The sequence below is a fragment of the Equus asinus genome, chromosome 25, assembly GCF_041296235.1.
Source record: "Equus asinus isolate D_3611 breed Donkey chromosome 25, EquAss-T2T_v2, whole genome shotgun sequence".
Taxonomy (NCBI): domain Eukaryota; kingdom Metazoa; phylum Chordata; class Mammalia; order Perissodactyla; family Equidae; genus Equus; species Equus asinus.
In genome coordinates, this window is record NC_091814.1 from 13,975,178 (window position 1) to 14,002,717 (window position 27,540).

At 50.2% G+C, this 27,540-nt stretch overlaps 2 protein-coding genes and 1 pseudogene across 9 annotated transcripts in view; 2 read left to right on the top strand and 1 right to left on the bottom strand.

Annotated features, from left to right (window-relative positions):
• Positions 1-23,672, top strand: CGN (cingulin). Of its 2 annotated transcripts, XM_014868206.3 has the most exons (22): positions 1-123; positions 660-726; positions 6,383-7,258; positions 8,002-8,102; positions 8,256-8,325; positions 8,417-8,512; positions 9,989-10,116; positions 10,780-10,912; positions 11,231-11,443; positions 11,876-12,024; positions 12,277-12,409; positions 14,890-15,090; positions 15,436-15,642; positions 16,032-16,289; positions 17,735-17,905; positions 18,443-18,604; positions 20,023-20,112; positions 20,599-20,682; positions 20,796-20,914; positions 21,233-21,341; positions 21,721-21,884; positions 22,201-23,672. In XM_014868206.3, the coding sequence occupies exons 3-22, from the start codon at positions 6,398-6,400 to the stop codon at positions 22,340-22,342; spliced, it is 3,591 nt and encodes a 1,196-aa protein (XP_014723692.1). In that variant the 5' UTR covers positions 1-123; positions 660-726; positions 6,383-6,397; the 3' UTR covers positions 22,343-23,672. The 2 variants fall into 2 exon arrangements, with proteins under 2 accessions (XP_014723692.1, XP_014723691.1); XM_014868205.3 differs by lacking the exon at positions 660-726 and having other exon boundaries at positions 31-123.
• On the bottom strand, positions 5,937-6,292 carry LOC106848374 (NADH dehydrogenase [ubiquinone] 1 alpha subcomplex subunit 3 pseudogene; annotated as a pseudogene).
• An 807-nt stretch (positions 23,673-24,479) lies between the features above and the next one.
• The window catches only part of TUFT1 (tuftelin 1), a 33,913-nt gene continuing 30,852 nt past the window's right edge, over positions 24,480-27,540 (top strand). For 3 of the 7 annotated variants that reach the window (XM_044758742.2, XM_014868210.3, XM_070497056.1), the window contains exon 1: positions 24,911-25,064. In XM_044758742.2, the coding sequence (XP_044614677.1) occupies positions 25,005-25,064 (60 nt within the window). In that variant the 5' untranslated portion in view covers positions 24,911-25,004. Of the gene's footprint in view, positions 25,065-27,540 lie in introns of all 7 variants that reach the window. The other 4 variants (XM_070497055.1, XM_070497054.1, XM_014868208.3 and 1 more) reach the window with 3 other exon arrangements.

The following is a 27,540-nucleotide window of genomic DNA, read 5'->3' on the forward strand; positions in this document are numbered from 1 at the left end:
AAAGAAGGAGGGAGCGCCGAGGGACAGAGGGGGAGGGCCCGGGAGCCGCGCGTGCAGCTCTGCTCGAGCCCGAGCCCGAGCCCGAGCCCAAGCCCGAGCCCGGGAGCGCCGAGCCCGGCTGGGGTGAGTGAATCGGGCAGGGGCAAGGGCACCTGAGAGGCAAGCGAGCCCTCAGGTGTACCCCTGAGGGGCGGAGGTCGGGGCAATCTGAAACACCCGCCTTCTGGGCACAGGTGCTGAGCTGCAGACAGGAGGAGGGGAGGTCAAGGTAGGCTGGGAGTACTGATTAAGAGCTGGCTCCTACTCCAAGGTGCCAGGGGCAGGTGCCTGGAAAGGTGCCAGGTGAGGGGCACTTGAGGCTGAGGCTATTCCTAGGGCAGGAAAGCGTTTCAGGGCCAGGATCTCTCTGGAGGTCAGACGCAGGTCCCAGGGGCAGAATTTCTCTTGGAGACCGGGATGGTGGGGGGGAGGGAGTTAGTTTCAGTTGGGCAAAGGCAACTGCTCCCTGAGGTTCAGAGACGTAATGGGGAGGGCATCGAGAAGTGCTGTCTTCCTGAGGTTCTTCCCCCTACTGCCAGTCTCAGCTGGTGCTGACACATCCCTTCTGGCTTTGGGATGGCTCTGAGGTGTGGAATCTTTCTCTAACCATTCACCTGCAGGGGATGCCAGTTGCAAATAAGAGACACTGAAGAGCAGGACAAGAGGGCACCGCCATCTCTTTGCCAGGTGTGAAACTATTTAAGGCTTTCAGTTTCTGTCGTCCCTTGCTTTCATGCCAGGGAGAATTTTTCCTTCTTCCTCTCGACAGAGTACCCTCTAAGGGAGGGATATGAGGAAGCTTAGATCCCTAGACCTACAAAATGTCTAGACATAGTTTTTTCTAATGAGGCCTCTTTCTGGGGGCTGATGTCAAACCCTCCCCCCAAGCACACATGCTTTCTAATGTGGTTCTACATGGGGCTGTTGGGTGAGGTTTGGGAGCCTAACCAGTTTCCTTGATGCCTCTCAGAAGATCCACATGACTCCCTGAAACCCCATCAGGCATCCCTGACTCCTGGACCACAATGGCTGTCAGACTGGCAGTAGGCACTAGTGGTGCAGGAAATAGGCAGGACTCCCCCGGAGACCAGAAGACTAGGGTAGTTAGCACCTCCAATCTGCAGGCTGGATGCACATTGGGGCACAGACGAGACTTCTGAGGCAAATTCCCTTGCCTTAGGCAGGTAAAGGAACGGAGCCAGCCTTAACTTGGCCCCTTTGATGCCCTGCCTGAGGAAAGTTGTTGTAATTGGGAAATAATTAGCAACCGTTGTCATTAGGCTGCCTACGCGTGCCTCTGTACTTCGTTCATCCTTGAAATTTGGGAGTAGGGGGCTGGCTCTAGGGGACTGCTAATCCAGATTTGCCTGACCCTAAGAGGATTCTGGCTTTCAGAACCCTTCCTGCTTTCCCCAGGCTGACCTGCATGCCATCACCCCTGTGGGAGGTGAGGAAGGGGTAGGGCTGCTTCTCTTCACGTCAGAGAGGGAAAACTAAGGGCCAGGGAGGTGGCCAAGGCAAGTGTGGGATCAGGAATGCAACTTGGGGAACTTGAGAGGGAGGGGTCAAGGGAGACAAAGTCTGTCACACACTGGCCTGTCACTCACCAGGTTCTTTGTGCTCCACCTGCCTGTTTCCTCTCTACCGTCCACCTCCTCCTTCAGAGCCTTGGCATCTAGGCTGGCAGAGTCCCTGCCCATGGTTTTGCCCCCTGCCTCCTCCTCTGGGGTGGAATTTGTCTGGTCTGCTTTACAAGCCTCCAGTGGAGTCTCCCTGGTCCTCCCCTTCCCCTTGCCTCTCAAACCAGTCCAGCCAGTTTGCAGGGGCCCAGTTCCTCATTGTGTTTTTTTTTTTTCCCACTGGCCAGACAGCTCTATCTAGCCTGGCTCTCAGGTTTCGCCATTTTCAGTGGACCGAGCCAGGAGTCCACTTCAGGGATTCGTTTTGGATCTGCGGGGAGCCTTCTTATCTCCGTATCTCTTTATGAGAAAATAGGAGCTGAATGATCAAGGTCACTGAGCTGTCCTTTTCTCTTCTGACCGTTTGCTTTCCTTGTTACCTCTGAGGGAGTCTAATCTCTATAGCTCTACTTCTCTCGTTTTCTAAATCTGCCAGTTATGTAGCGTGTAGCAGATTGCCCACCCCATCAGTTCTTCCTCCACACACCCGAAACCACCCCACCCCCACTTCCTGCCGGGAGTCCGGAGACCCTGTCTCTCCTAGTTGGAAGCTAGATGCTTATGACTGAGCCAGAGGTGATGGAATTGGGACAGGGCAGGCTAATGAGTAACTCAGGGAGAAGTGGCTGTCTGGTACAGGTGCAGAGTGTGCTCCCCTTCCTTGCAGGCAGGAAGGGCAGAGGCGGACAGATGAAGCTGAGTTAACTCGGTCCTGGTCTCTTCCCAGAGTACAGCTGGTGAGGAGCGCCTTGGGCACATGCCAGGGGAGGGAAAAGCAGGGTCAAGCATCTGGTGAGAGCAGAGGCTCTGGACTCCATGTTGCCTGGTACTAGATCACTGTTTACCTGCCTCTGGGGCTTACGCAAGGCCTGGAAGCTGCCTTGCTCCCCTGGCCCCGCCCCACTGTCCTCTGTAACTGAAGGCAGATAGGTTTCGAGTTTTTCCATGTTGAATCATTTAGAGCCCTGCTTTCTGACTCACCAGAAAGATCGCTTCAGCCCTCCTGGCCCCTGACCCGCATGTCTTGGGACTGAAGGTGGTTGGAGTTAGAGAGTCATTGGGACCTGGGGCTGTGCTCGATGCTGCCCCTGAACAGCTTGGTGCTCTTGGGCGGGTGAGGGTTTGTGCGCTCTGCTGGGCCTGGGCTGGGAACTCCTTGACCTGGATCTGGAGGATCAGTAGGTGTACTGACAGGGTAGAGCTGCGCCATGAATAAATCATGTGACTTCTGAGAGTTGGCAGTCTAGGCACATCTGGTTCCAAAATGGTGACTGAATTGGGCAGGGAGTCCAGGCCAGGAAGAGGTCCTGTTACTGGAGCAAACAAGAAATGGCTGTGAGGGATCCTTGCGCAAATCTCCCCACTGCTGTGCCAGTCTGCCTTGGTTCAGGATACAGTCTTTAACAAACATTTATCGACATCTACCATGTGGGAGGCCCTGGGGTCACAGGAGTCAGCTGAGCGTCAAGGTCTTTGTCCTCCAAAAGCTTATACTCTAGTGGGGGAGACAGACGGGAAACAAATCATGACTCCGAGGAATATATAGAAATAAACTGAGGTAAACTCACTGTAGGACAGTTGGAGAGTTCCAACATAGGGCCCTGCCAACTAAACATCCTGCCGTTTGGGGTATCTGAGGCAGAGGTTGGTTAAACTCCCCCCCAGTGCCTGAGTAGTGGAAGGACAGGGCTCCTCGGGTTCACGGCTGGCTTTAAGATGTTCACAAACCTCTTGAGATTCTGTGGTGAAAGTTTGTGTGGGCTCTCTCCTGGAGGGAGGGTGCATTGCTTTCATCATTTTCTCTGATATCACATGGCTCTGAACTAGTTTGTGAGAGGGAGTGGGCGGGGAAGGCTTCTCTGTGGAAGGGACATCCTTCTATGAACCGGTTGAGGCCGAGAAGGTCCTGTTGGAAGGAGCAGTGCGTGTGCAGGGTAACATTTGTTGTCAGCTTTGTGACAGGCATATGCTGCTAGATGCTATCATATTTAATATCTCGTCATTTTCGCTCTTCTTAAAGTAGAACCTAAATAAGTAAAATGCAAAAATCTTAAGTGTACAACTTGATTTGTATACACCCATGTAATTGTTATTGTCTGATTCTCGCGGGTCATGACCTCATGAGGTATTATCATTATACCCATTTTACAGGTGAGGAAACCGAGGCTCAGAGAAGTTGTGATTTGCCCAAGGTTATATACATCAAGTGAAGAGCAGAGCTAGGATTCCAAGCCAGACCCTGACTCTAGTGGAGTGCCTTTGCTACTGGATGAGTGGTTTGGAGAACTTACTCCTTTGCCTTGTAGCTTCTTTTCAGGTCCCATTTCTTATTTGAGTTCCAACATAGGGCCCTGCCAACTAAACATCCTGCCTTTTGGGGTATCTGAGGCAGAGGTTGGTTAAACTCCCCCCCAGTGCCTGAGTAGTGGAAGGACAGGGCTCCTCGGGTTCACGGCTGGGCTTTAAGATGTTCACAAACCTCTTGAGATTCTGTGGTGAAAGTTTGTGTGGGCTCTCTCCTGGAGGGAGGGTGCATTGCTTTCATCATTTTCTCCGATGGAGCCTCAACACCAAAGAGGTGAAGAACTATTGTCAATCAAGGGCTCCTCCCTCCCTGTCCCTTTCTCAGGAGGAGAAGGGCTGGGAATGCAAGGAATGCTCTTCCTCTTCAGACAGAAGACTGTTTCCCCCAACAAGCCCTTTCTCACCTGGAGGTCTGCCCCTCCCTTCCCCTCTCACCAGGGTTCCCCGGCCTTCCTAGCACTTCTGCAATCCCTGAAAGGGGCCCCGGCAAGTTTCCTTGGCCCAGAGCTCCACGGGGAGGTTGAGCTGGATGTTTGTGTCTCTGTCTGGCACATCAGAGGCTCCTCCTCCAGTTTGGTGCTAGGCTCTGGTAGAGATTAGCAGAAGGGGTGGGGAAGCTGGGTTTTATACTTGCTTGGAGGAGAATCTCTCCTCCCCAAGTTCCTGGAGCCAGAGCATACCTCGAATACATTCTGTTTGCTGACTCTGAGCTTGGGCACTGTGGACCTGGGAACTGGCCTGTGGGTGGTCTTGTCTCTGGCCCTCAGATGGGACAAGTCTGACTGTCCTGGGGTCCCTTGGATTGGCACTCTTAAACATTATTTAAATCTTTTCTTGAATAGGCAATACATCTACATGGTTCCAAATTCAAAAGAGACAAACAGATATACAATAAAAAGCTGGTCACTCTCTCATCCTTGTCCCCAGCCCTCAGTTCCCCCAATCCAGTGGCATCACTGCTATCAATTTCTTTGAGTATCCTCTCAGAAATGGGATGGCATACCTTATGAGTCTTCTGTATTTTAAATGAGCTCTGGAAGGGGAGGCCCCCTTTTCTCCATTGGGATGGAGGTGTCTGTTAGGCAGGGCTTGGGTTCTGCCTTCACTGGTGTGGAGGAGGCACAAGGTAGCATATGTGTATATGTGAAAGTCAAGCAAAATGTTTAAACTCTTGACACAGTCAAGCTCCCCAGAACTGCATCAGATGAAATGGATTCTTCTGAGTCAGTGGGTCTCAAAGTGTGGAATCTGGGCCAGCAGCATCAGCATCACCTGAGAATTTTGACGTTAGAAATGCAAATGCTCAGGCCCCACACCAGGCCTAGTAAATGAGAAATTCTGGGGGTGGGGTCCAGCAATCTGTTTTGTTTTTTTAAGATTTTGTTTTTCCTTTTTCTCCCCAAAGCCCCCCAGTACATCATTGTGTATTTTTAATTGTAGGTCCCTCTAGTTGTGGCACGTGGGATGCCACCTCAGCATGGCTTGATGAGTGGTGCCATGTCTGCACCCAGGATTCGAACCGGCGAAACCCTGGGCCACCTAAGCGGAGTGTGCAAACTTAACCACTTGGCCATGGGGCTGGCCCCCCAGCAATCTGTTTTAGCAGGCCCTTCTGGTGATTCTGCTACTCACAGTATGAGAACCACTGTTTTCTGTAGAAGGAACTGACAAAGCAATTAGCTTTTTTTTTCTTCAGTTTTTACATTTTTAGTATTTTAATATTTTTAATATTTTTTTCCCCAAAGCCCCCCAGTACATAGTTGTATATTCTTCGTTGTGGGTCCTTCTAGTTGTGGCATGTGGGACGCTGCCTCATGTGGTTTGATGAGCAGTGCCATGTCCGCGCCCAGGATTCGAACCAATGAAACACTGGTCCACCTGCAGCAGAGCGCGCGAACTTAACCACTTGGCCACAGGGCCAGCCCCTAGTTTTCACATTTTTATTGGGGGCCACAGGGGAGGGGATCTCCTCCCTGTCAACGGAGGTGATCACAGTTTCTTCAGCCACTCCAGGCTTGGGCCCTGGGGGTCCTGGGGGTGGCTGGGCACATCGGACATATTCCCGTCATCTCGGAGGGGCACTGGGTAGGTGTAGGGTGTCGCCTTGTTGATCATGATGGAGTACTTGGTGTAAGGGCTGAGGATGGGCAGAATTATAGCAAGGCCCGCGATAGTGAAGGACGCGACCAGCACCGGCTCCTTGGCCCAGGCATTCTTGAGGAAGGCGGCGAGTCTCACAGCCATCTTGGTCTCGGAAGCAGCAAGGTTGCAGCAATTAGCTTTGTAAAAGCTGGGCAGGTAGAGGTTTCTGAGTTTCTAATTCTAGTCTCTCAGCTTAAACTCTTTTCTTCATCTTCTAGGACCCCCTGACACCCATGGAGCAGGCATCCACCATGGCCGAGCCCCGGGGCCCTGTAGATCATGGAGTCCAGATTCGCTTCATCACAGAGCCAGTGGATGATGCAGAGATGGGCACCTTACGTCGTGGTGGGCGACGTCCAGCTAAGGATGCGAGAGCCAGTACCTATGGGGTCGCTGTGCGTGTGCAGGGCATCGCTGGGCAGCCCTTTGTGGTGCTCAACAGTGGGGAGAAAGGTGGCGACTCCTTTGGGGTCCAAATCAAGGGAGCCAACAACCGAGGGGCCCCGGGTGCTCTGAGCTCCAACTCGGAACTCCCCAAGAACCCCTACTCTCGGGCCAAGGAGTTTCCTGCCCCCTCACAGGGCAGTTTGTCCGATGAGGAGCCTGGGGCCCCCTGGAATGGAAGGCTACTCCGCTCCCAGTCCCACGCCTCACTGACAGGCCCTGCTCCTCTGGGTCCAAGTAATAGGAGCACCAGCCTGCTGGAGCTAGCCCCGCAAGGAGCTTCCCCAGGGAGCACCATTGACACTGCTCCCCTGTCTTCAGTGGACTCACTCATCAGCAAGTTTGACAGGCAACATGGGAGCCAGGCCCGGGGCCGCACTGGCCGCCGCATGCGGACACTGCCCCCTGAACAGCGCAAGCGGAGCCAGAGCCTGGACAACCGGATCCCCCGGGACACCCTTGAGGAAGGAGAGCACCGGTCCCCCAACCACTTGACCCCTAGTGCCAAGCATGACAACCACATGGGCAGCTCGAAACAGCTGGCCCAGAGCCAGAGCAGTGGCTTTAGCCGTACTCGTCAGACTCGGGACTGGGTTCTTCAGAGTTTTGAGGAGCCACGGGGGAGAGCACAGGACTCTGCTATGCTGCAGGTCAGACCCCATGCCTCTGTGGCTTCCAACCCCTGGTCCCTTCTCATTAGGCCTGGCCCACCAGCCCTGGAATCCCTTGCTGATTCCGATCACTAAGGGCAGAAAGCCTCTACTTTTGCCCTCCACTTTATCCATCCACTTAATGTAGGTGATATTCACATGTACAAGATACTTGCATGGGCAAAATTCTAAAGGAAATGGAACTATGAAATCACGCTTCACAAGCATGGAGAGTTACTTGTCATTTCCCGACCATTAACTGTGCCTCGGTCACTAGCATTTGCTAGGCCTGCAGCATACATAAGGCAGGCTTGGAGGATATGAGCAGCTCCCTGGTGCTCTTGCCAAAACTCCACACCTTTGTCTTCCACTCAGGAATGCAAGTAAGTTGGGGAGCAATTTTATTCTGAGACAGAATTAAGCCCATTCTAAAAGTGAATCATATACAAACTCTAGTACATTAACTGTCATTAGTGACAAATTAGTTTTGATACAGCTCACAGCTGCTTGAGATCTACTTGTTGAGGAAAACCTGGTTTGCAGTAATAGTGGGAGGTGTGTCCTGCATGGATCTCTCCCTGGCCTGTGGCTCAGGCCTCAGCAGTGTTGCCTCTTTACCCTGCTTCAGGCTTGTTCATCATGCTTGAAGGACTTTTTCTCCCAACTGCCATTTCCACTTCATCTGGACCCCATGCACCCTTCTGGCTTAATCTTCCTCTTTCTTTGGGTTTACTTTTTTGCAGTTGAAATCAACTCCAGACCTTCTCCGAGACCAGCAGGAGGCAACCCCAGCAGGCAGTGTAGACCATGTGAAGGCCACCATCTATGGCATCCTGAGGGAGGGGTGAGTGGGGGCCTTCCCAACAGTGGAGTCACACACCTCTCTTCTTTTCCTTCTAGCTTCATTCCCCATCCTCTTTGCTCTTAACCCTTCCTTCCCTCATCTCTGCTCCCTCTTTCCTACCCTAACCTTTGCCTCTGTCCTTTTATCCTCCAGAAGCTCAGAAAGCGAAACTGCTGTGAGGAGGAAGGTCAGTTTGGTGCTGGAGCAGATGCAGCCTCTGGTGGTGAGTGGTCTTCTCACAGTGGGAGCAAGGGTCAGGGTTAGGGCCCTGTGGGCCTCAGAATCTAGATGTGGACCCACTTCCTTTCCCCCAGATGGCTTCTCCTGGTTCTGCCAAGGCCCTGGGAGGGCATGGTGAACTCACCCAAAAAGTGGAGGAGCTGCAGCAAAAGCTGGATGAAGAGGTGAAGGTGAGGAGAGATTAGAAGTGCAGGAGGGATGAAGGACCACAAGGGAAAGAACCTTCGCCTGGGCTGGCTCTTCCAAGCAATGGGACAAACACTGTGTGTCCTGTGGGTCTAGAGGCGAGAGTGTGTGCTAGTTCCAGCAAGGACTTCTGGGGTTCTCTGGAGCTTAGAGAGGAAGAGCACCTTCATCAGGGGTCCAACTACTTTCTGTTCCATTTCCTTTGGAAGTTTCCATCCTGGCTCTGCCACTTACTGGCTGTATAAATCTTGAGCAAATTACTTACCTCAGTTTTTTTCATAATTGTAATAGTGGTGACAATAATACTAGCTGTCATTTATTGAGTATAATTTTTATAGTAGGTACCATCCTGGGTAATATGTAGTAATTATAGTGACCCTATAAAGTAGGCATCCTGGACTCTTTTATGATGAGAAAATTGAAGATCAGAGGGGTTAAGTGAATTGCTCGAGGTAATGAGTTGCAGAGAAGGAATTTAAAAATTCAGGTCAGTCTTATTCTAAAGCCTATGTATTCCCTTTTTTAAAAAAAAACTGCTTTCACCTCTTGCAGTATTGTCTTGTATGTAGTTGGTACTCAGTACCTATTGGATTGTAACCACCTTTGTTTCCTGAAAAGCAGTGTAGTGTAGTGGTTAAGTGGTGGGTTGCAGAATCAAACTGAGTTCAAATCCTGGTGCCCTTACTTGTTTGCTGTGTAACTGACCTTGGGCAAGTTCTTTAAATGTTTTAAGCCTCTGTTTCCTTAACTGTGAAGTGGGGATAATAATTGTACTGTAATAGTTCTCTATTGTGGTGTAACAAATTACCCCAAAACTTACTAGCTTAAAACAAACATCTCCCGGTGTCTGAATGCCCAGGATCTGGGAGCAGCTTAGCTGGGTAGTTCTGGCTCAGAGTCTGTCATGAGGTTCCAGCCGAGGTCTTATCTGGGGCTGTGGTCGTTAGAAGACTTGACTGGAGTGGAGGAAATGCTTCTAAAATGGCTTACTCAGTGGCTGTTGGTTGGAGGCCTCAGTTCCTTGCTATGTGGACCTCTTTATAGGGCTGCTTGAGTGTCCTCATAATACGGCAGCTACCTTCCCCCAGAGTGAGCCCTCCAAGGAGAAGGTAAGGGGGAAGCTGCAGTGCCTTTTTATGACTTAGTTTCAGAAGCTACCTGTCACTTCTTCATTTTTCTGTTTGTTAGAAGAGAGTCCGTAAGTCCAGCCCATGCCCAAGGGGAGAGGAATTAGGGTTTACCTTTTGAAAGGAACGTGAAATAATTTGTGGACATATTTTAAACTGTCACAAGTTTGGAGGCTTGTTATGAGGATTAAATGCAGATACTATGCATAAGGTCCCTAGTACAGTGGTCATAGTGAATGTCAGTAAATGTTAGACATTCCCATTATTCCTGGTCCTTCTCAGAGGCTGTCCCTACTCTCTCCCTGCTGTACTCACCTGCCTTTCCTTTTCCAGAAGCGGCAGAAGCTAGAGCCATCCCGGCTTGGGCTGGAGCGGCAGCTGGAGGAAAAGGCAGAAGAGTGCAGCCGACTGCAGGAGCTGCTGGAGAGGAGGAAGGGGGAGGCCGAGCAGAGCACCAAGGAGTGAGTGCCGCTGATGGGGGCTGCTTGGGGCCTCCACCAGAGTTGGAGGCTGCCCCAGGGCTGGGGAGACAGAGGGAAGTCTCCAGAAGCTGAGAGGGGTGGACAGAGATGATTTAAAGGTAGGACCTTTCTCTTTACCTTCCCCATCAGTGATGGTGACAGTGCATGAGTTAGGCTCCCTTGGTTTGCCTCTGTGCCTCAGGTTCTTAATCTGTAAAATGGGATTAATAGTAGCACCTATCTCATAGGATTACTGTGAAGATTCAATCATTCATTCAGCAGATATTTTTGCAGCAAATACCTTGTGGCAGCCAGTGATCTAGATTCCTGGGGTACATCAGTGAACCATGCAGATGAAGAGCTTCCTCTCCAGAAGTGTAGTTTCTAGTGAGGGGGAACAGACAGTAAACAGTACACACGTTATATAAGTAAATTTGTAACATGTGAGAAAGTGAGAAGCAGAGTAGGTTAAAGCAGATCAGGAGGGCTGGGTTGTGGGGGAGCAGGTTGCAATATTAAATAAGGTAGTCAGGGGAGGTCTCATTAAGATTTGGACAAAGACTTGAAGGAGGTTGAAATGAATTAATAAATGTAAAATGTTAAAAAAAAAAAACCCTGCCTGACATATAGTGCTCCATAATGTTATCTTTTATTAATTATTAGGCTCCAGAACATGAAGCTCCTCCTGGACCGGGGTGAAAGGGTACGACATGGGCTAGAGATCCAGGTGATGGAGCTGCAGGACAAGCTGAAACAGGCCCAGGGTCCTGAGCCTGCTAAGCAGGTGCTAATGAAGGTAGGGAACAGATTTGGGTACCTCAGCCTCTGCTTTCTTTTAGCTAGAGCATCCTCAAGTCTTTCCCCAAGGTATGGGGAGTAGGTAGCTGATTACAGGTACCCCTTAATGTGCTTTCAGGCAGATTCAACGGCGGGGTAGGGGTAGAACCCAGAATGGTGGGTTTCCTTTATCCAAACTAGGCATCTTGGAGGGCAGAGGGCACCTAACAGATACAAGGTGCTCAATAAATATTTTTTGATTGACTGAATGAATGAATTAATAGATAGGTGGATCCTAATGTGGTCACCTCTGTACTTCCACCTTCACTTTCCCCAGGACCTGTTAGAGACCCGGGAGCTTCTGCAAGAGGTCTTGGAGGGGAAACAGCAGATAGAGGAGCAGCTGCGGTTGCGGGAGCGGGAGTTGACAGCCCTGAAGGGGGCCCTGAAGGAGGAGGTGGCCTCTCGTGACCAAGAGGTCGAGCAAGTCCGGCAGCAGTACCAACGAGACACAGAGCAGCTTCGCCGGAGCATGCAAGATGCGACCCAGGCATGTGACAAGAGCAGGGGCTGGGAGAAGAGGGAACCCCCAAGAAGGGGGCTGCTTTGAGGTCTTGGTATTTTTTGACTTTCCTGCTTATAATTTCCCCTATAGGACACTTGTGAGATGTAATGAAAACCTTGGTCAGGAAACCTACAAGGGCAGAGAGAGGGAGTGCAGGCCAGAAGTACCGGGAGGGTGTGTGACCAAAGTCCCATAGGGAAATAACTGGGGGACATTCCCTATAGACGACAGAGGGGTGGGCTGTGGGACTTGGGGAAAGAGCCTCTGCTAGCATTGCACTGGGTACCACTGGGGTGTCAGGGTGCGCAGCTGGCATGGCGTGTCTGGATCTGAGCTTCCCCTTCTACACACTCACACTTTGGTTTGAAGTGAGCTCTTCCTTCTGAGCTTCTGGCCCCTGACTCTCCCCTTCCCTAGGACCACGCAACATTGGAGGCTGAGAGGCAGAAGATGTCAGCCCTGGTGCGGGAGCTGCAGAGGGAGCTGGAGGAGACCTCAGAGGAGACAGGGCATTGGCAAAGCATGTTCCAGAAGAACAAGGAGGAGCTTAGAGCCACCAAGCAGGAGTAAGGACCTTGCCCGTCTCCCTGGAGTATTTATCCGTGATTCTTGTATCCCACTTCCTTTCTACCCACACTGTGCTCTTTCCTTTCCCATTTCTCAAACTGCTCTTCTCCATATCCACCTTTCTCCCTCCTGAGATTGGTGCCCAGTATAATGGCCTCCAGGGGGCTGGTTTTTGTTGTCCTGCTAACCTCTCCCAGGCAAGTGACCCGACCCTGTTCCCTTTCCCTTTCAATTCACCTGGCTGGGCTCAGACTGCTGCAGCTCCGGATGGAGAAGGAGGAGATGGAGGAGGAGCTTGGGGAGAAGATGGAGGCCTTGCAAAGGGAATTAGGACAGGCCCGAGCTAGTGCTGGAGATGTTCGCCAGGTGGTGGAGCTCAAGAAGGTACTTGGGAGTTGGGGGGCAGAAGGGCAGGTTGGGGTGATGGGCACCTGCCTCACCTATCTATGAGGGGCTCCATACTAGAGTGGCTGTCTCCTGTGTGCTTGGTTTTCAGGCCCCGTCCTGCCTGTTCAGCCTTCTCTCTTTCCAGCACACACTCTTTGATCCAGCAGGGCTGGTCTTCTCATTGGGTATAGAAGTGTCTAATGGAAAGAGCTCTCAGTGGCCAGGTTGGGTTATAGGCAGAGATGCTGGCTGTCTCCCAAGAGATCTCATGGGTAGTGGCACTTAGGTGGATTTGTGAAACTCCAGGGTCGTTTTTGCAAACTTGGAAACCTTATTTGGTCAGCATAGCAAGAGTTGCTCTGTCTGTCATGAAGGACTCATTCACTACATTTATGAAACAGGCATTTACAGTTAGAATGCCAGTTTATTAACTTACAACGAAAATTGCCGTCACATAGACCGAAATACTTGCATTGGCAGGGCCAGCTGACCTACATGGGAAGCCAGATTGTAATTTGAAGGCTGGTTAGAGAGTATAGAATCTAGACATGGGGAATTAAATGTTTCATGATGCATGGATATTTTACACATGAGAAGGTCCTAAAATTGAAGTCAACACACAGATAATTTCTTCATATTCTTGGTATTTGTTTATGAAGGACAAAAAAGCAACTAATTATTTTGGATGATTTAGAAACTTGGAAGATATTTTGGCTAATTATAGGGAACTAGCGTTTATGGCCTCCTGAGGCTCCTTCCAGGTCTACACTTCTCTGATTCTCTATTCTGGGTATGGAGTAGGTGCTCAGTTAACGAGTATTAACTAAACAATACTCGCTTATCATGCCTTAATGTCAGACTACCTAATTGTAATCGTGGTAATCATATTTTAAAATGAGTAAAGAAATATAGCTCTAAACAATGATTTTTTCCATAAATAAAAGCCTGAGCTTACACGAAATATTTGATGGAGAAAACATAATAAATGTTAACCAAATATACTTTGGTGATTGTCACATGAAAAGTACTCTTAGATTTTTACTGTCTTGTTCTCAAGTTAACAAACATCAAGGATAGTCTGAAATCTGTTCAGTACATTAGCTGACGGTGAACTTGGACATTCCTCTTGACAATCTCAGTTGATTTATTATGCTGCATAAAGCTAGAAAGCTAAAAAGTAATAACTAGCGTTTCATTTATCTCATATACTAAGTATATTTTATCAAGTATTTAGTCAATAAACAAAATATACATTAGGGAAACAGACTAACCCAGTCCAATGGAGACCATACACCATGCTATTCTTCTTTTCTTTGCAGTTAGTTTTGTTAGCGTCTTATGTTGAAGACTCACTGTGTATCATGTAACCTTTCAGCCTAATTATGGTACTCTCTGAATTAGAACCAGAACTCATATTTTAATTTTTTAAAAAAGAAATCAGAGCAGCACCAGTATTTCTTGTGTCACATATTTTAGTTTTTGACATATTTTCTTTTTTTTAAAAGCCAGTCCTGTTTTATCCAGACTCTCATCTACTCTCACTCTACGTAATTTTCTTAATGGAGATTTATTTCACATACCATAAAATCCACCCTTTTAAAGTGTATAATTTAGTAGTTTTTAGTATATTCACAAAGTTGTATAACCATTACCACTATCCAATTACAGAATATTTTTATTACCTCCAGAAAGAACCCTATGTCCATTAGCAGTCACTTTCCCCACCCCCTGGTAACCACTAATCTACTTTCTCTCTCTATGGGTTTGCCTATTCTGGACATTTCATATAATTGGACTCCAATAATATGTGGCAAGGTTTATCCATGTTGTAGCAAGTATTAGTACTTCATTACTTTTCTTTTTTTTGGTGAGGAAGATTGGCCCTGAGCTGATACCTGTTGCCAATCTCCCTGTTTTTGCTTGAGGAACAGTGGCCCTGAGCTAACATCTGTGCCAGTCTTTCTCTGTTTTGGATGTGGGACACCTCCACAGCATGACTTGATGAGTGGTATGTAGCTCTGTGCCCAGGATCCGAAACTATGAACCTTGGATTGCTGAAGGGGAGCGCTTGAACTTAACCACTACGCCACTGGGCCAGTCCCCAGTACTTCATTACTTTTTATGGCATAATAATATTCCATTGTATGGATAATACCAATTGATGGACATTCACCACTTGACGGACATTGGGTCATTTCTATATTTTAGCTATAATGAATAATGCTGCTATGAACATTCACATACAAGTTTTTTGTGAATATATGCCTTCAGTTCTCTTGAATATATACCTAGGAGTGGAATTGCTAGGTTGTGTGGTAACTCTACAGTTACCTTTTTGAGAAACTGCCAAACCGCTTTCCCAAGGAGCTACACCATTTTACATTGCCCCTAGCAACGTAGGAGAGTTGTAGTTTCTCCACATTCTGGTATCCCAGGCTGGCTCTCTCTGCCCTGTCACCATTCCCCTTCCCTTCTAGGAGCTATGCCGGACACAGGAGGAACTTAAGGAGCTGCAGGCAGAGGGGCAGAGCCAGCAGGTGGCTGGGCGCCACCGGGAGCAGGAGTTGGAGAAGCAGCTGAAGGTTGAGGCTGATCGAGGCCAGGAGCTGGAACAGCAGAACCTCCAGCTACAAAAGACCCTCCAGCAACTGAGACAGGACTGTGAAGAGGCTTCCAAGGCAAGGGGAGTGGGCCCAGGGCTTAGGAGGTGGAGGCTGAGGGGTCTGGAGGGCTGAGGAGCCAGAGGGCGTGGAAAATGACCTATCATGGGTACGTATAGACCAGATGCTTGGTCCTAGGTGTGTGGTTAAAAGCAGCCAGGATTTGGCAGGGGGAGGCCGGGCCATACTTGGTGATAGCCAGTGCATCTCTTTATGGATGGGATTCTCAGGGAAGCCTCTGGCTTGTGGCGCCACCCCTCTTTAAGTCTCGTTCTTGTGGGCTCTCTTTGGGGTGGCTTTCCTGGAGTGGTCAATGACCTTGAGCCCTGGGGTCTGAGCCACTGCTCCCTGAACTGGCCGCAGGCTCAGATGGCAGCAGAGGCAGAGGCGGCAGTGCTGGGGCAGCGTCGGTCAGCAGTGGAAACAACACTTCGGGAGACCCAGGAGGAAAATGACGAATTCCGACGGCGCATCCTGGGTCTGGAGCAGCAGCTGAAGGAGGCGCGAGGCTTGGCAGAGGGTGGGGAAGTGGTGGAGGCACGGCTTCGGGACAAGGTGCAGCGGCTAGAGGTCAGTGCTTCTGGAGACATCGTTGGCTTCGTCCTGGCCCTTTCTCTTCTCATCCCTGGCTAAATACCCAGCCATCAATTTTATTTTGTCCTTAGTGTACGTCTGCTTGCCTCCCCAAACCCTCTGTTAACCTTGGGTTTATTTCCTGGAGCGTGTTTCGGTGTGAATGTCTCACCCTTTGAACCACTGGTATTTTTCTCTCTTATCTCCCATCCTTTGCATGTTCTCTGTGTCTTGATTTCTTTACTAGTTCCTCTGAACCTGTTTTCATTGCCCATCTTTTTCATAAATATCTCTTCCTCCTTTGTCCTATCTACTCACCTCCAAATGGCTTGAGCCCAAGCTTGGCCTCCTCTCAGTCCACCCCCTTTACCTCTCCCCTCTCCCAGGCAGAGAAACAGCGGCTAGAGGAGGCCCTGAATGCAGCCCAGGAAGAGGAGGGGAGCCTGGCAGCAGCCAAGCGGGCACTGGAGGCACGGCTGGAGGAGGCCCAGCGGGGGCTGGCCCGCCTCGGGCAGGAGCAGCAGGCACTGAACCGCGCCCTAGAGGAGGAGGGGAAGCAGCGGGAGGTGCTCCGGCGGGGCAAGGCTGAGCTGGAGGAGCAGAAACGTTTGCTGGACAGGACTGTGGACCGACTGAACAAGGAGGTGGGGCATGGGGTGGCCTGCGCTCTTGAGAAGAGGCCCAGCTCATACCGAAGCTTGCCTGGGGGATGGGAGTCGGGGTGGGGAGGTCATCCTGTGTGGTGTTTGTTTTCAAGTTCATTGCTGGGGAGGCCAAGCTAAATCTTGAGAGAGTGGCATCCTCTCTATCTCTCCTCAGTATTTTTGCCCTTCTCCCCGCATCCCATTCCTTTAGGATCTTGATCCTTAGAGAGTGTCTCCTGGGATTTTTCCCTTAAACGTCTATAAGACCTAAACATGGAGACGTTCATTGGTAGAATTTTATATTTGGGGGATGGGAAGGAGAAAGGAAGAAAAGAAAATAAATTGCTTTTTTTGGGGTAAGGTTCTCCTCCTAATCTCTTTTTTTTTTGAGGAAGATTATCCCTGAGCTAACTACTGCCAATCCTCCTCTTTTTGCTGAGGAAGACTGGCCCTGAGCTAACAGCCATGCCCATCTTCCTCTACTTTTTATGTGGGACGCCTGCCACAGCATGGCTTGCCAAGCTGTGCCATGTCTGCACCCGGGATCTGAACTGGCAAACCCTTGGCCACCAAAGTGGAACATGCGAACTTAACCGCTGCACCACCGGGCCAGCCACCTCCTCCTAATCTCTTACTTTAAAAACTAGAGCATGGGTCGGCCCTGTGGCGCAGTGTTGAGTTCGCACTTGTTGCTTCTTGGCGGCCTGGGGTTCGCCGGTTCGGATCCTGGGTGCGGACATGGCACCACTTGGCAAAAGCCACGCTGTGGTAGGCGTCCCACATTTAAAAAGTGGAGGAAGATGGGCTTGGATGTTAGCTCAGCGCCAGGCTTCCTCAGCAAAAAGAGGAGGATTGGCAGTAGTTAGCTCAGGGCTAATCTTCCTCAAAAAAAAAAAACAAAAACAAAAATACTAGAGTAAACACCTAATGTATTTCATCAGTTCTAAAATGCACGTTGTATCATCTCTGGAACTGAGTTGTGTCTTATAATTGATGATATGTCATGGTCAGTTGACAGATTTTCCTTTCTTAGTGGTATATCTTATAATCATTGGCATCTTGGGTTTGCTGAACTGAGGTCATTTAAGGTTTACTTTGTATCAAGCACTGTTGTAAGTGCTTTACGTAACTTACTACTTTAATTCTCATGACAACCTTGTGATGTTGGTACTACTATTATCTCATTTTATAGATGGGGAACTGAGACCCACAGAGGCTGAGTAACTTGCCTGTGATTACACAGATAATAAGTGGTAGAGCCAGGATTTGAACTCCAGCAATCTATATATTACTACTAGCTGTACTAGGGACCCTAGCCCAGGAAAGAGCAGGAGAGGGCTACTTTGGCAGGAAGGAGGCTCTGGGAGAGTCTTGGCTCAGAAAAGGGACGCAGGCATCTGCTGAAGAGGTGCAGTGCTGAAAACTCGCTTTTCTCTGCGTTTCAGCTGGAGCAGATTGGGGACGACTCTAAGCAAGCCCTCCAGCAGCTCCAGGCCCAGCTGGAGGATTACAAGGAAAAGGCCCGGCGGGAGGTGGCCGATGCCCAGCGCCAGGCCAAGGAATGGGCCAGTGAGGCTGAGAAGACCTCTGGGGGGCTGAGCCGGCTTCAGGATGAGGTAGGACCCTAAATGGCAAGAGGGTGGGAATCTCCCAATGTCCTTGGTTTGAAGGTCATTGCCTCTTAACTAAACCTGTGGCCAAGGGATCCTGCGACCCAGATTTAGGTCTGACCACTTAGAGTGACTTACTAAGGTGTGGGAGGTGGGAGGACCTATCCATCCTAGGTACGGACAGTGGGGGCTGTGTTGTCTCTAAAGCAGGGATTTCAAACTCTGCTGCATATTAGAGTCTCCTGGGGAGATTTTTAAAAATCCTAATGCCCAAGGTGCATTTCCAACCACTTAAATCATAATCTCTGGGGCTAGGAGCCAGGAGCAGTGGTCTAAAAACTCAGGTGATTCCAATTTGTGTAGAGAATTTTAAAATAATAAGGAAAATGGACTGAAAGTCAGTCTGCTTTTTATTATCACCATGTTCTGGCAATTTTAAAGAATGTCAGTGATGAAATATTTCTCCCCTTAGGGGTGGTCTGCTCCCACCCCTCAACCCCCACCTTACTTCTCTGAGCTGTTGCATTTTTCCCTTCTGCCCAGACCCAGAGGCTGCGGCAGGCCCTGCAGGCATCCCAGGCAGATCGGGACACAGCCCGGCTGGACAAAGAGCTGCTGGCCCAGCGACTGCAGGGGCTGGAACAAGAGGCAGAGACCAAAAAGCGTTCCCAGGATGACAGGACCCGACAACTCAAGGGCCTTGAGGTGAGGACACTGAGGGGGTGACCTGTGGTGGGTAGAGGGGGCTGGGGGTCTGGATCCTGGCCTAGGTGAGACGTCTCTGGGGAAAGGAGCCAGGACACTCCAAGCCTCTTTCTATGCTTTTCTGTTAGTACCATTGAGTCAGTTCCACCTGCTAGCAACCCTGTGTACAGCAGAGTGGAACTCTGCCCCATGTTTTTGCTCCATCCTCTCACCTTCCTTTGCTGTATCAAACAATGCTCTGCTGCTATTTGTAGGCTTTTTATGGCCAGCTTTTTCGGAAGTGGGTGGCCAGGTTCTTCTTTCTAGTCTGTCTTAGTCTGGAAACTCCACTGAAAGCTGTCCACCATTGGTGACCCTGCTGGTATTTCAGATGCCCGGTGGCATAGCTTTAAAGCAACACGCAGCCACCGCAGTGTGACAACAGACAGACAGGTGGGGTGGTTCCCTGACTGGGAAATGAACCCAGGCCGCGGCAGTGAGAGTGCCAAATCTTAACCACTAGACCACCAGGGCTGGCTCTTTCTATACTCAGGATGGAAAATTAGCAGCCCACAGCTGTTGAGTTTTGTTTGACTCAGTGTTTTAAAAACCTTTAAGTTAATTGCCAATGTTTAGAATATAGATGTCACATAAAATTTTGTATTATTTTATACATCTGGGAAATACGGTAACACTGAGGTTCGAGTCCTGAGCTGTCTGCGTGGCAGCAGTTGGCTAGAGCTGAGCGGTGTTGTCTCCCCTTTAGAGTGAACAGTGGTCTTCACTTTGCTCTGTTTGGCAATAATAATAACAACAGCAATAGCAAACACTTATTTATTGTGCTGCGTGCCAGGCACTTAAGACTTATTTAATCTTCAGAATAACCCTGTGGGGTAGGTGGTCTTGTTTTCTTCATTTTACAGATGAGGAAGACGGAGACACAGAGAGGTTAAGCAGCTCCATGGCCCCTCTGCTAGGAAGTGGTAGATCTGACTTTCAGACCCAGGCAGTCTGGCCCCAGAGCCCAGACTTAGCCTCTGCATGGTACTGCCTGGCTCGAGTTTGCTTCCCTAGTCTGTATCCTGCTGCTTTAGTTTCTGACTGTCTCCATCTCAGCCTTGGCTCAGGCACTTGGCTTTCTCTGTTTTCCCATTAGGGAAGTAGGGCTGCCCCAATGAGGAACAGATTCTGGGATTTGTCATCCTGCCAAGGGGCCAAGACCAGAGCAGACCTCACCCTTTCCCCTCGATGCCACGCCTCGTCAGCAGAGGGTGCTAGCTCCATGGTGGCCCCTGGCAGGGGCAGGGACCAACAGGTTATGGAGATACGTGCAAGAGAAAAGTCTGTGAAGGCTGGGGTTTGAGAGGGTCTTTATCAGAGTTTGGCATTCTGGTGTCCAGCATTTGGGGCAGAATGAACCAGTTGTCCCTCTGCCACAGGAAAAAGTCTCACGGCTGGAAGCAGAGTTGGATGAGGAGAGGAACACTGTGGAGCTGCTCACAGATCGGGTGAATCGCGGCCGGGAGCAGGTAGCCTTACCCCTCATCTGTGTCTACCCCTGACTGCAGAACCTCTCAGCCCTCTCAAAAACAACTCTACCCTCCCATGTTTCATAATCTGGAGAGCACTGGCTGCAGAATCGCTGCATGGCTGGCTCTGCTTCAGGGTCTCGTCTGCTTCGGGAAGGATTGGCAGGTTTCCTCAGTAGAAAGAAGCCAGGAATTTGAGTGGAGGAAGGAATCCTGGTGGCCTGGGCTACTCTCTGATCTGAGTCTGGGCTGCTTCCATTCAGGAGATACTAGTTCCTGGTAAGACTGAGGAGGCCCTGTTTAAATTCTGTGGCTCCTCTCATTTGAATAGGCTGTGATCTCCTAGTTGCCTGGGAATTTTTGAGATTCAGAGTTTAGAGAGCATCCTACAGTTACTCTGCCTCGATTGGTTCAGCTTGCTGGTTCATCATTAGACCTCCCCAAGTCTGGTTCGTCTCACCCATCCCCACTCACCCACCCACTCAGGTGGACCAGCTGAGGACAGAGCTCATGCAGGAGAGGTCTGCTCGGCAGGACCTGGAGTGTGACAAAATCTCCCTGGAGAGACAGGTGAGGGGGAGGGGTGAGGAGTCTTGGGGATAGAACCCCAGGAGTGGGTAAAATGACCACAGAAGAGATCAGAAGTGGAGTGCTTAACTATGGAGGCTTCCTGTCTCTCTCAGAACAAGGACTTGAAGAGCCGGTTGGCCAGCTCAGAAGGCTTCCAGAAGCCCAGTGCCAGCCTCTCTCAGCTTGAATCCCTGAATCGGGAGTTGCAGGAACGGCTGCAGGCTGAAGAGAGGTGACATGAGCCCATGCTCTCTCTCTCTCTCTGGACTTTTCTCCTCTGGGGCTCCCTCCATCTTCTACCTCAGAAAAGGCCCAACCTGGCCTGATCCTTAAGGAGACCTATTCTCTGGATAGAGACCAGAGAGAGTTGCAGAAATTGTGAAATGTGAATGACCTCTACCTCCCCAGTTCTTTGGTTCTGCCCTGGATCCTCCCCAGTCTAACGGTGGGGCTGATGACTAAGAGGAGTCCTTGGAGGCAGTAGGGAGCCAAGTAAGGGTTCCTTTAGAAATGGCGATGACCATAGACATCCCCTTACCCACCCTCTTAGGGAGAAGACAGTTCTGCAGTCCACCAACCGAAAACTAGAGCGGAGAGTTAAAGAGCTGTCCATCCAGATTGATGATGAGCGGCAGCATGTCAATGACCAGAAAGACCAGGTAAGGGTGGCAGCCAGGGCCAAGCAACCTAAAGGCAATATATACTGTGTGTTTGCTTGAAGGCCAAGGGAGGCCCCATCTCCCAGGTCTTCCAAACTTAGATTTCCTTGTATAAGGACAGAGGGACTAGACTGAAAGGACTGGATTAGAGAAGTCATAGTGAGCATATGTATTGAGTGCTGCTGATGTGCTGGGTGCTAGGTTCTCTTTCTAAGTCTTATACATCTAATCCCCAAGGCAAACCTTTGAGGTTCGGGAACTTGCCCATGGTCACGCTTTCCTAGGGGCAACGATCCCTTGTCAAGATTGCTACAAGGGAGGGTCTAAGGCTGGTAGCAGCAGCTGTTTTTCTCATGTGAGGACTTGTTATCCTGTCCAGCTAAGCCTAAGGGTGAAGGCTTTGAAGCGGCAGGTGGATGAAGCAGAAGAGGAAATTGAGCGACTAGACGGCCTGAGGAAGAAGGCCCAGCGTGAGCTGGAGGAGCAGCATGAAGTCAATGAACAGCTCCAGGCCCGGATCAAAGCCCTAGAGAAAGACTCCTGGTACATGCTGCTCTTCTGCCCCCTGCTCCTTATGGATGGTAGAGCAGGAAGGGCATGGGCTCCCCTGAGCTAGATAAGAGGAGCATCTCTAAGATGGGACTTCACAGTCACTCATTCCTGGTTGGAAGCCAGTATGATTATCTCTTAGTATCTCAGCACCCATCCTGTACCCCATCTCCCCAAATCTCTGATTAGTGGGAGATCTTGTGAGTAGCTTTAGGCTTTAGAAGAATTGGGGTTTTCCTTATCATGAAAAGGATGGCTGTGTCAATCTTTCTATCTCCTGCCCTTACCAGAATTCCTCTCTCTGACTCAGGCGCAAAACGTCCCGTTCAGCTGCTGAGTCAGCCCTCCAACATGAAGGGCTGAGCTCAGATGAGGAATTCGACGGCGTCTACGATCCTTCCTCCATCGCATCACTGCTTACAGAGAGCAACCTGCAGACCAGCTCCTGTTAGCTCATGGTCCACAAAGGCCTGGAAACCTATCCTGGCCAGCCCTGCCCAGCCTCTGATTCCTCATTCCTGTGGGGGACCCAATTATTCAGACCTAAGACAAGGAGGGGTGTGAGTGATGGGGATGCAAAAGGCACCAGCACTAATCTGGTAGATGGACTTTCCCTTTCCTTTGGAGGAGTGGGTATTTTAGGCCAACTGAGCCCTCTCCTTAAGTGCCGACCTCTCCCTCTGCTCCCACATAGCAGCAGGATGTTCAGCATGAAGGCTGAGGGGGATTGAGCAGGATAGGAAGAGATAGAAATTGCCATGTATGTAAAGCTTTATTTCTTTAGCCCTTAACCCTCAGGCTCAGGGAAATACGCTATGTGATTCTGCTCCCTTGACTCCTGCAACCCATTTTTCTCCCACTCTGGAGCAGGGTAAGGGGAACATTATGGGTAATGGACATGCTGGCGTGGCTCTACCCACATCTCAGTTGCTCCTCTTTGCACAGCCATGGGACTCATGAGGTAGTCCCCACCCATCTCTATTCCTATATTTTTTATCTTCCCCAAGCCAGGATCCAAGGGACACTTTCTCCACCCCTTTCCATCATCACCATTCCTACCTTCCTTCTTTCTTCTCAGTGCCTTAGCCAGGTGAGGAGATAAGGATGCTCTTCTTGCCTTTTATACCTGCACATTCATACCTCTCCAGGACCAGGCTTTCCCCTTCCAGGCCCTCAGTTTTCCCTGCTACCCCAGTGACTGGTCGAGAGAGCTACCAGCTTCTCTGCTGATGAGCCCATGGGAGAAGGACTTTGGTAGTGCCATGATAAGGTGGTAGGGCCTGGTTCTTCTCAGGGTTTCCATCTTTCCCCCCTCCCTCGGTGACTACAGATGTGTTTATAAGGTAGTTACACCTGGGAACCCTGAGAACTGTCTACACAAGTCCGAAAAGCAAAGATTTCAGTCCCTGTGGCCTTATTTGTGGCTTCTCTGACCAGATGTGCCCAACCTCTGTAGGGAACCGAGGGACCCTCATTATCTCAGGAGCTTGGAGCTGACACAGGACTTCCTGCCTGGGGCTAGAGGCTGACTCTTGGTAGAAATGGGAAGAGGCAATGGAGGTTTTGGGGCGAGCCATGCTCTGGTAGGGAGGAGGTAAGGGAGATGACTCACCTCTCATTTCCTTACAGAGCCTGGGGGAGGAAGAAGCCTTTCTCACCAATGACTTGTAATTTCATGATTTAAAAAAAAAATTATTCTGCAAATCATATATCCTCTCCCAATCCAATCCAGGCTTGATTTTATTTTAAATTAAATATTAAAGTTATATATCTATTCTGAAATTCTTGGCTTGTCTTCTCGTTCTTTTTCTTGGCTTATTTGGAGGTCCAGGTTTTATGCAGAAACCATTTTAAGCGTACAACTTAGAGGCCAAAGCTGGTGTTTTCTTCACCTCACTTTTAAAAGGCCCTTTACAACAGATCAGATGGAACCTAGGGAATGTGGAAGTGTTTATAGCAGCTCCATTCTCTCCTAAACAACCTTCTGGGAATAGCAAGGGCAGTAAATGCCTTTGAGGGTTAGAGGAGACAGAGAAGAACTGGGTTTTATTCCTTTGGGGCATAGGGATATCCCCAGCATTCACCTTGCAGGCACAAAGACCCCCATCCATTCCTACCTGGCACGGGACCCACTCCCTACCTGATAGGTAGGGAAGTTTCTGTCATCCCTGTGTTTGTGTTGCCTTGAAGAGGGATCTTGTTTACCAGAGCCTACTGCCAGATTCAGGGGTTCTGCCCACTCGAGAGTGCATCAGACCTCCTCCCGCGTGCCATCCGTGTGGACCATAGCCCAGTGGCGCAGCCACCTGCAGAGAGCAGCTGGGCTGGAAGAGGCTCCAAGGTCCTGCTTGGCTATCCTCTCTCCTAAGCCCTTAAGATGCTAACCTGGGCTTGGGGAGCAAATACCATTGGAGAAGCTGAGGCTCTTCTTTTCTCAAGAATACAAATCCCTTTTAAGGCAATGTGTCCCGCCTCTCCTATCCATATAAGGGCAGCTTTGCTATAATAGCTTCTGCAAAACAAGCCCCACCCAGACCCAAGCTGGTTTTGACTTTGGCCTGGGCCTCTTGCCAGGGAAGGGCACCTGCCAGACTGGCTTAGGCTAGTCTGAGTGAGCCTACTCTTGATGCCTATGCAGTGGAGGAAAGCTTTGCTGGGCCTCACAAAGCCTACAGTGCGGCCTATGTATAGGGAGAGAAGAATGTATGGAAGCCTTTTTCCAACTCCTCATCCTCTAGGGGCAGGTAGGGGATTGTGTCGTACTAACGCTGATCTTGGAGCTGAAAGGAGGAGACGGCAAGACTAATGTGAATGTCTGAGGTACAACCGCAGACCGTAGACAAAACTTCAGTTAAGCACCTTCGGGGAGCTCCCAAGCCCCACCTTCACGTACGTCGGAGCCAGGGCCGATGGGCATGTCCTGAGGCCTCTAGGCCACGCCCATCACGCGCCTTCCCCCTCGTTGGCGAATGGCGTCCTAGGGGCGTATCCTATTGCCAGGCCCCGCCCCTGAGGCACCTATACAAGGGGGGCGGTTCCGCGCGCACTGGCCTAGTAGGAGCCGGACCTCAGGGCAGAGGTTAGCCTCAGTGCTGCGACCCTCGGGGGAAGAAGATGAACGGGACGCGGAACTGGTGTACCCTGGCGGACGTGCACCCGGAGGGACAGACCGCGGTAAGAAACAGCGGCCGCACCGTGCGCCTTCCCACCTTGGTCTTCTCGGTTTCCAATTCCGCCCTTCCCAAGCCCTGCGCCGAGTTCGCCGACACCACCTGGTGCCGCGCTCGGTGCGGTCAGCTCCTCGCGGCGCTTCTCTTTCTCCTTTTCTACCGCCCCGCGGCGCGCGGCGGAGTCCTGGGGAGTCGCGGCACGAAGACTCTTGAGGCTCAAGGTCTCGGGGCGTCCCTGCCCTTTGGGAGGGTACTGCAGCTCCTGCCCGGGACTCGGCGCCCGTCTTCGGTGCGCGCCAGTCAGGCGTCGTGTAGGCGGTAGATTGGGTCGTAGAAGAATGAGCTCCAGGGATGGGATCCCTGCGCTCTTTTTGACTTTGGGTCCCAACGAGGGGGTTTAGGTTTTTCTGTGGGTCCTGGTGACCTCAGAGGCCCTTCAAAGAACTGCATGGTGCTTTGGGTGATCAGTAACAAACAAGACCAAGGGTAGAGAGAGATCCTAGGGCTTGGACTGGAGCTGGGGGCGAGTGGAACTCTAAGTACGCCGAGATTGGCCAGAAACTCACCTTTCGCTAGGGGTCATCTCTCTGCTGGGATTTCTCCTTCCACTTGTAGTTCTCCTTCTCCCCTCCCCCTATCGGCAAACCGATAGCTTCCTGGGACGGTTTGTTGGTTTTGCTTCCGTCTCCAGCCTCCAAGCCCGGGACAAGTTGATGAAGGAGATGTCGGAACCTGGGCTAAGAAGGGAAGAGAAGTGACCCTCTCGAGGGCTTCTGGACGGAGTGAGGGTGGGGGAGAGAGGGACATTCTCCAGTGCTAGCCCGTCTGCCCTGCTCCCCTTCCTCTCTGGCTCCTTGTCCCTGTTCTCCTCCCCAATCAAGCTGACCACGTGATTTTTCCTCAGGAGAGGCAGAGGAGGGTAACTTGTGGCTGAGTGTTTTTAGGCTTTACTGGCGAACTTAACCCAGAATGGGTGTGTACTATTTCATCGATTTCCAAGCTATTGTGAGTGAGAGTGAAATGGGAGCCAAGGTGATGGGGAGTTTGTATCCCTCCTTTTCTCCCTCCCTCCACTCTATATCTGATTCTCTTCCCATCTTCCTTGTCTCAGCATGCCCCTTAGATAGCCAACCCAGCTGCACCTGGATTATCGCTCTTCTTCAAAGAATATTTGTGGAATAGTTCCTTATTTCAAGTTTAGGGTACAGATGATCACTTAATTCTGTTCACAGTCCTCTCTCCATTTCTGTGCAGCCTGTGAGTATTTCTACCATATTACAGTATAGGTCTTGCTACTGCTCAACCCCGGTCCCCCAGTCCCTCATCTTCTGTAGCCTGGCACTCCCCCAGCTGTGAGACACTGAAGAGACAGGAAAACTCCATCGTCTGTTGGGTCAGCCCCGAGTCCTACTCCTCTTGCTCACTGTTTTGGAATGGTTGATGCAGAGAAAGGGTATGAGAAAAATAAAGGAGAGGGGTGTTTGGGCTTCTTTTTGCTTGCTGTAGAAAAGAGTTCCAGAAAGGTCTTAAGACTGAGGCATTGGCAGTGTTGAGAATGAACTGACACCCTCTTCTATTCCTTGATGTTTTGCTGTTTGGTGGGTCAGAAAGAGCCGGTAGGAAAATAGTGAGCAAGGAATTCAGACAGTTTCCAGCCATAAATTAGTTTGAAGTTAATCAGAAACCTCTAGAACAAGGGGGAGACAGAAATTGCCTTTGGTTCCTTCTTTCTAGGCTGGACTTGAGAGTTATTTTACTTCAAAGGCGGGAAGGAAATAACCATTGCCCAGATCTGTTCTTAGAGACATTCCTGAGCTCTTAAGGAGGGGGAGGAGATGGTAAACAATCAATCAGTCAGGAGACAAGCTTTGTCCTGGATTCCTCTCCTCTGAGCCAGCCTACAGATAGAATTTATGGCTCTGGACAATCCCCAGGAACCTGTCGGATATTCACACCCTTGAGTGAGTGCTCAGTGCATGCGCAAAGTGAGTGAGTGAATAAATCAATGAACAGACTTTCTTCTGGTTCCAGCAGTGTAGACAGTTTAACTGACTGGTGTCTCCTAGTGGGACTTAGGACCTTGGGATTCTGTTGGTGTTTCCCTACCAGCCAGGCCACGTGCCTTAGTGCACCACACATGGGCATGGAAATATGGCTCATATACTCTCTGGGTTTTTATTATTGGAGGCAGATGCAGCAAATACAAGGAGCCAGTGTTTTTCAAATTGCTAATCATAACCACTAGTGGATCTGAAATCAACTTGGTGGGTCAGAACCAGCACTAAAAAAGAAATAGATTCCACCTTGGAAAATGTAAAACTATAGAGACAGTAAAAAGATCAGGAGTTTAAGGGGAGAGGAGAGATGAATACAGAGCACTGAAGATTTTTTAGGGCAGTGAAATTACTTTGTGTGATGTTATAATGGATATGTCATTATATCTTTGTCCAAACCCATGGAATGTACAACACCATTCGCTT

What these genes read in the sequence shown, in the direction of transcription:
- CGN (XM_014868206.3), top strand. Translation starts at nt 6,398, where the DNA reads ATGGAGCAGGCATCCACCATGGCCGAGCCCCGGGGCCCTGTAGATCAT. An exon ending in GCATGCAAGATGCGACCCAG is followed by an intron (nt 11,444 to 11,875) that starts GCATGTGACAAG and finishes CCCCTTCCCTAG; the next exon opens with GACCACGCAACATTGGAGGC. An exon ending in TCAATGACCAGAAAGACCAG is followed by an intron (nt 21,342 to 21,720) that starts GTAAGGGTGGCA and finishes TATCCTGTCCAG; the next exon opens with CTAAGCCTAAGGGTGAAGGC.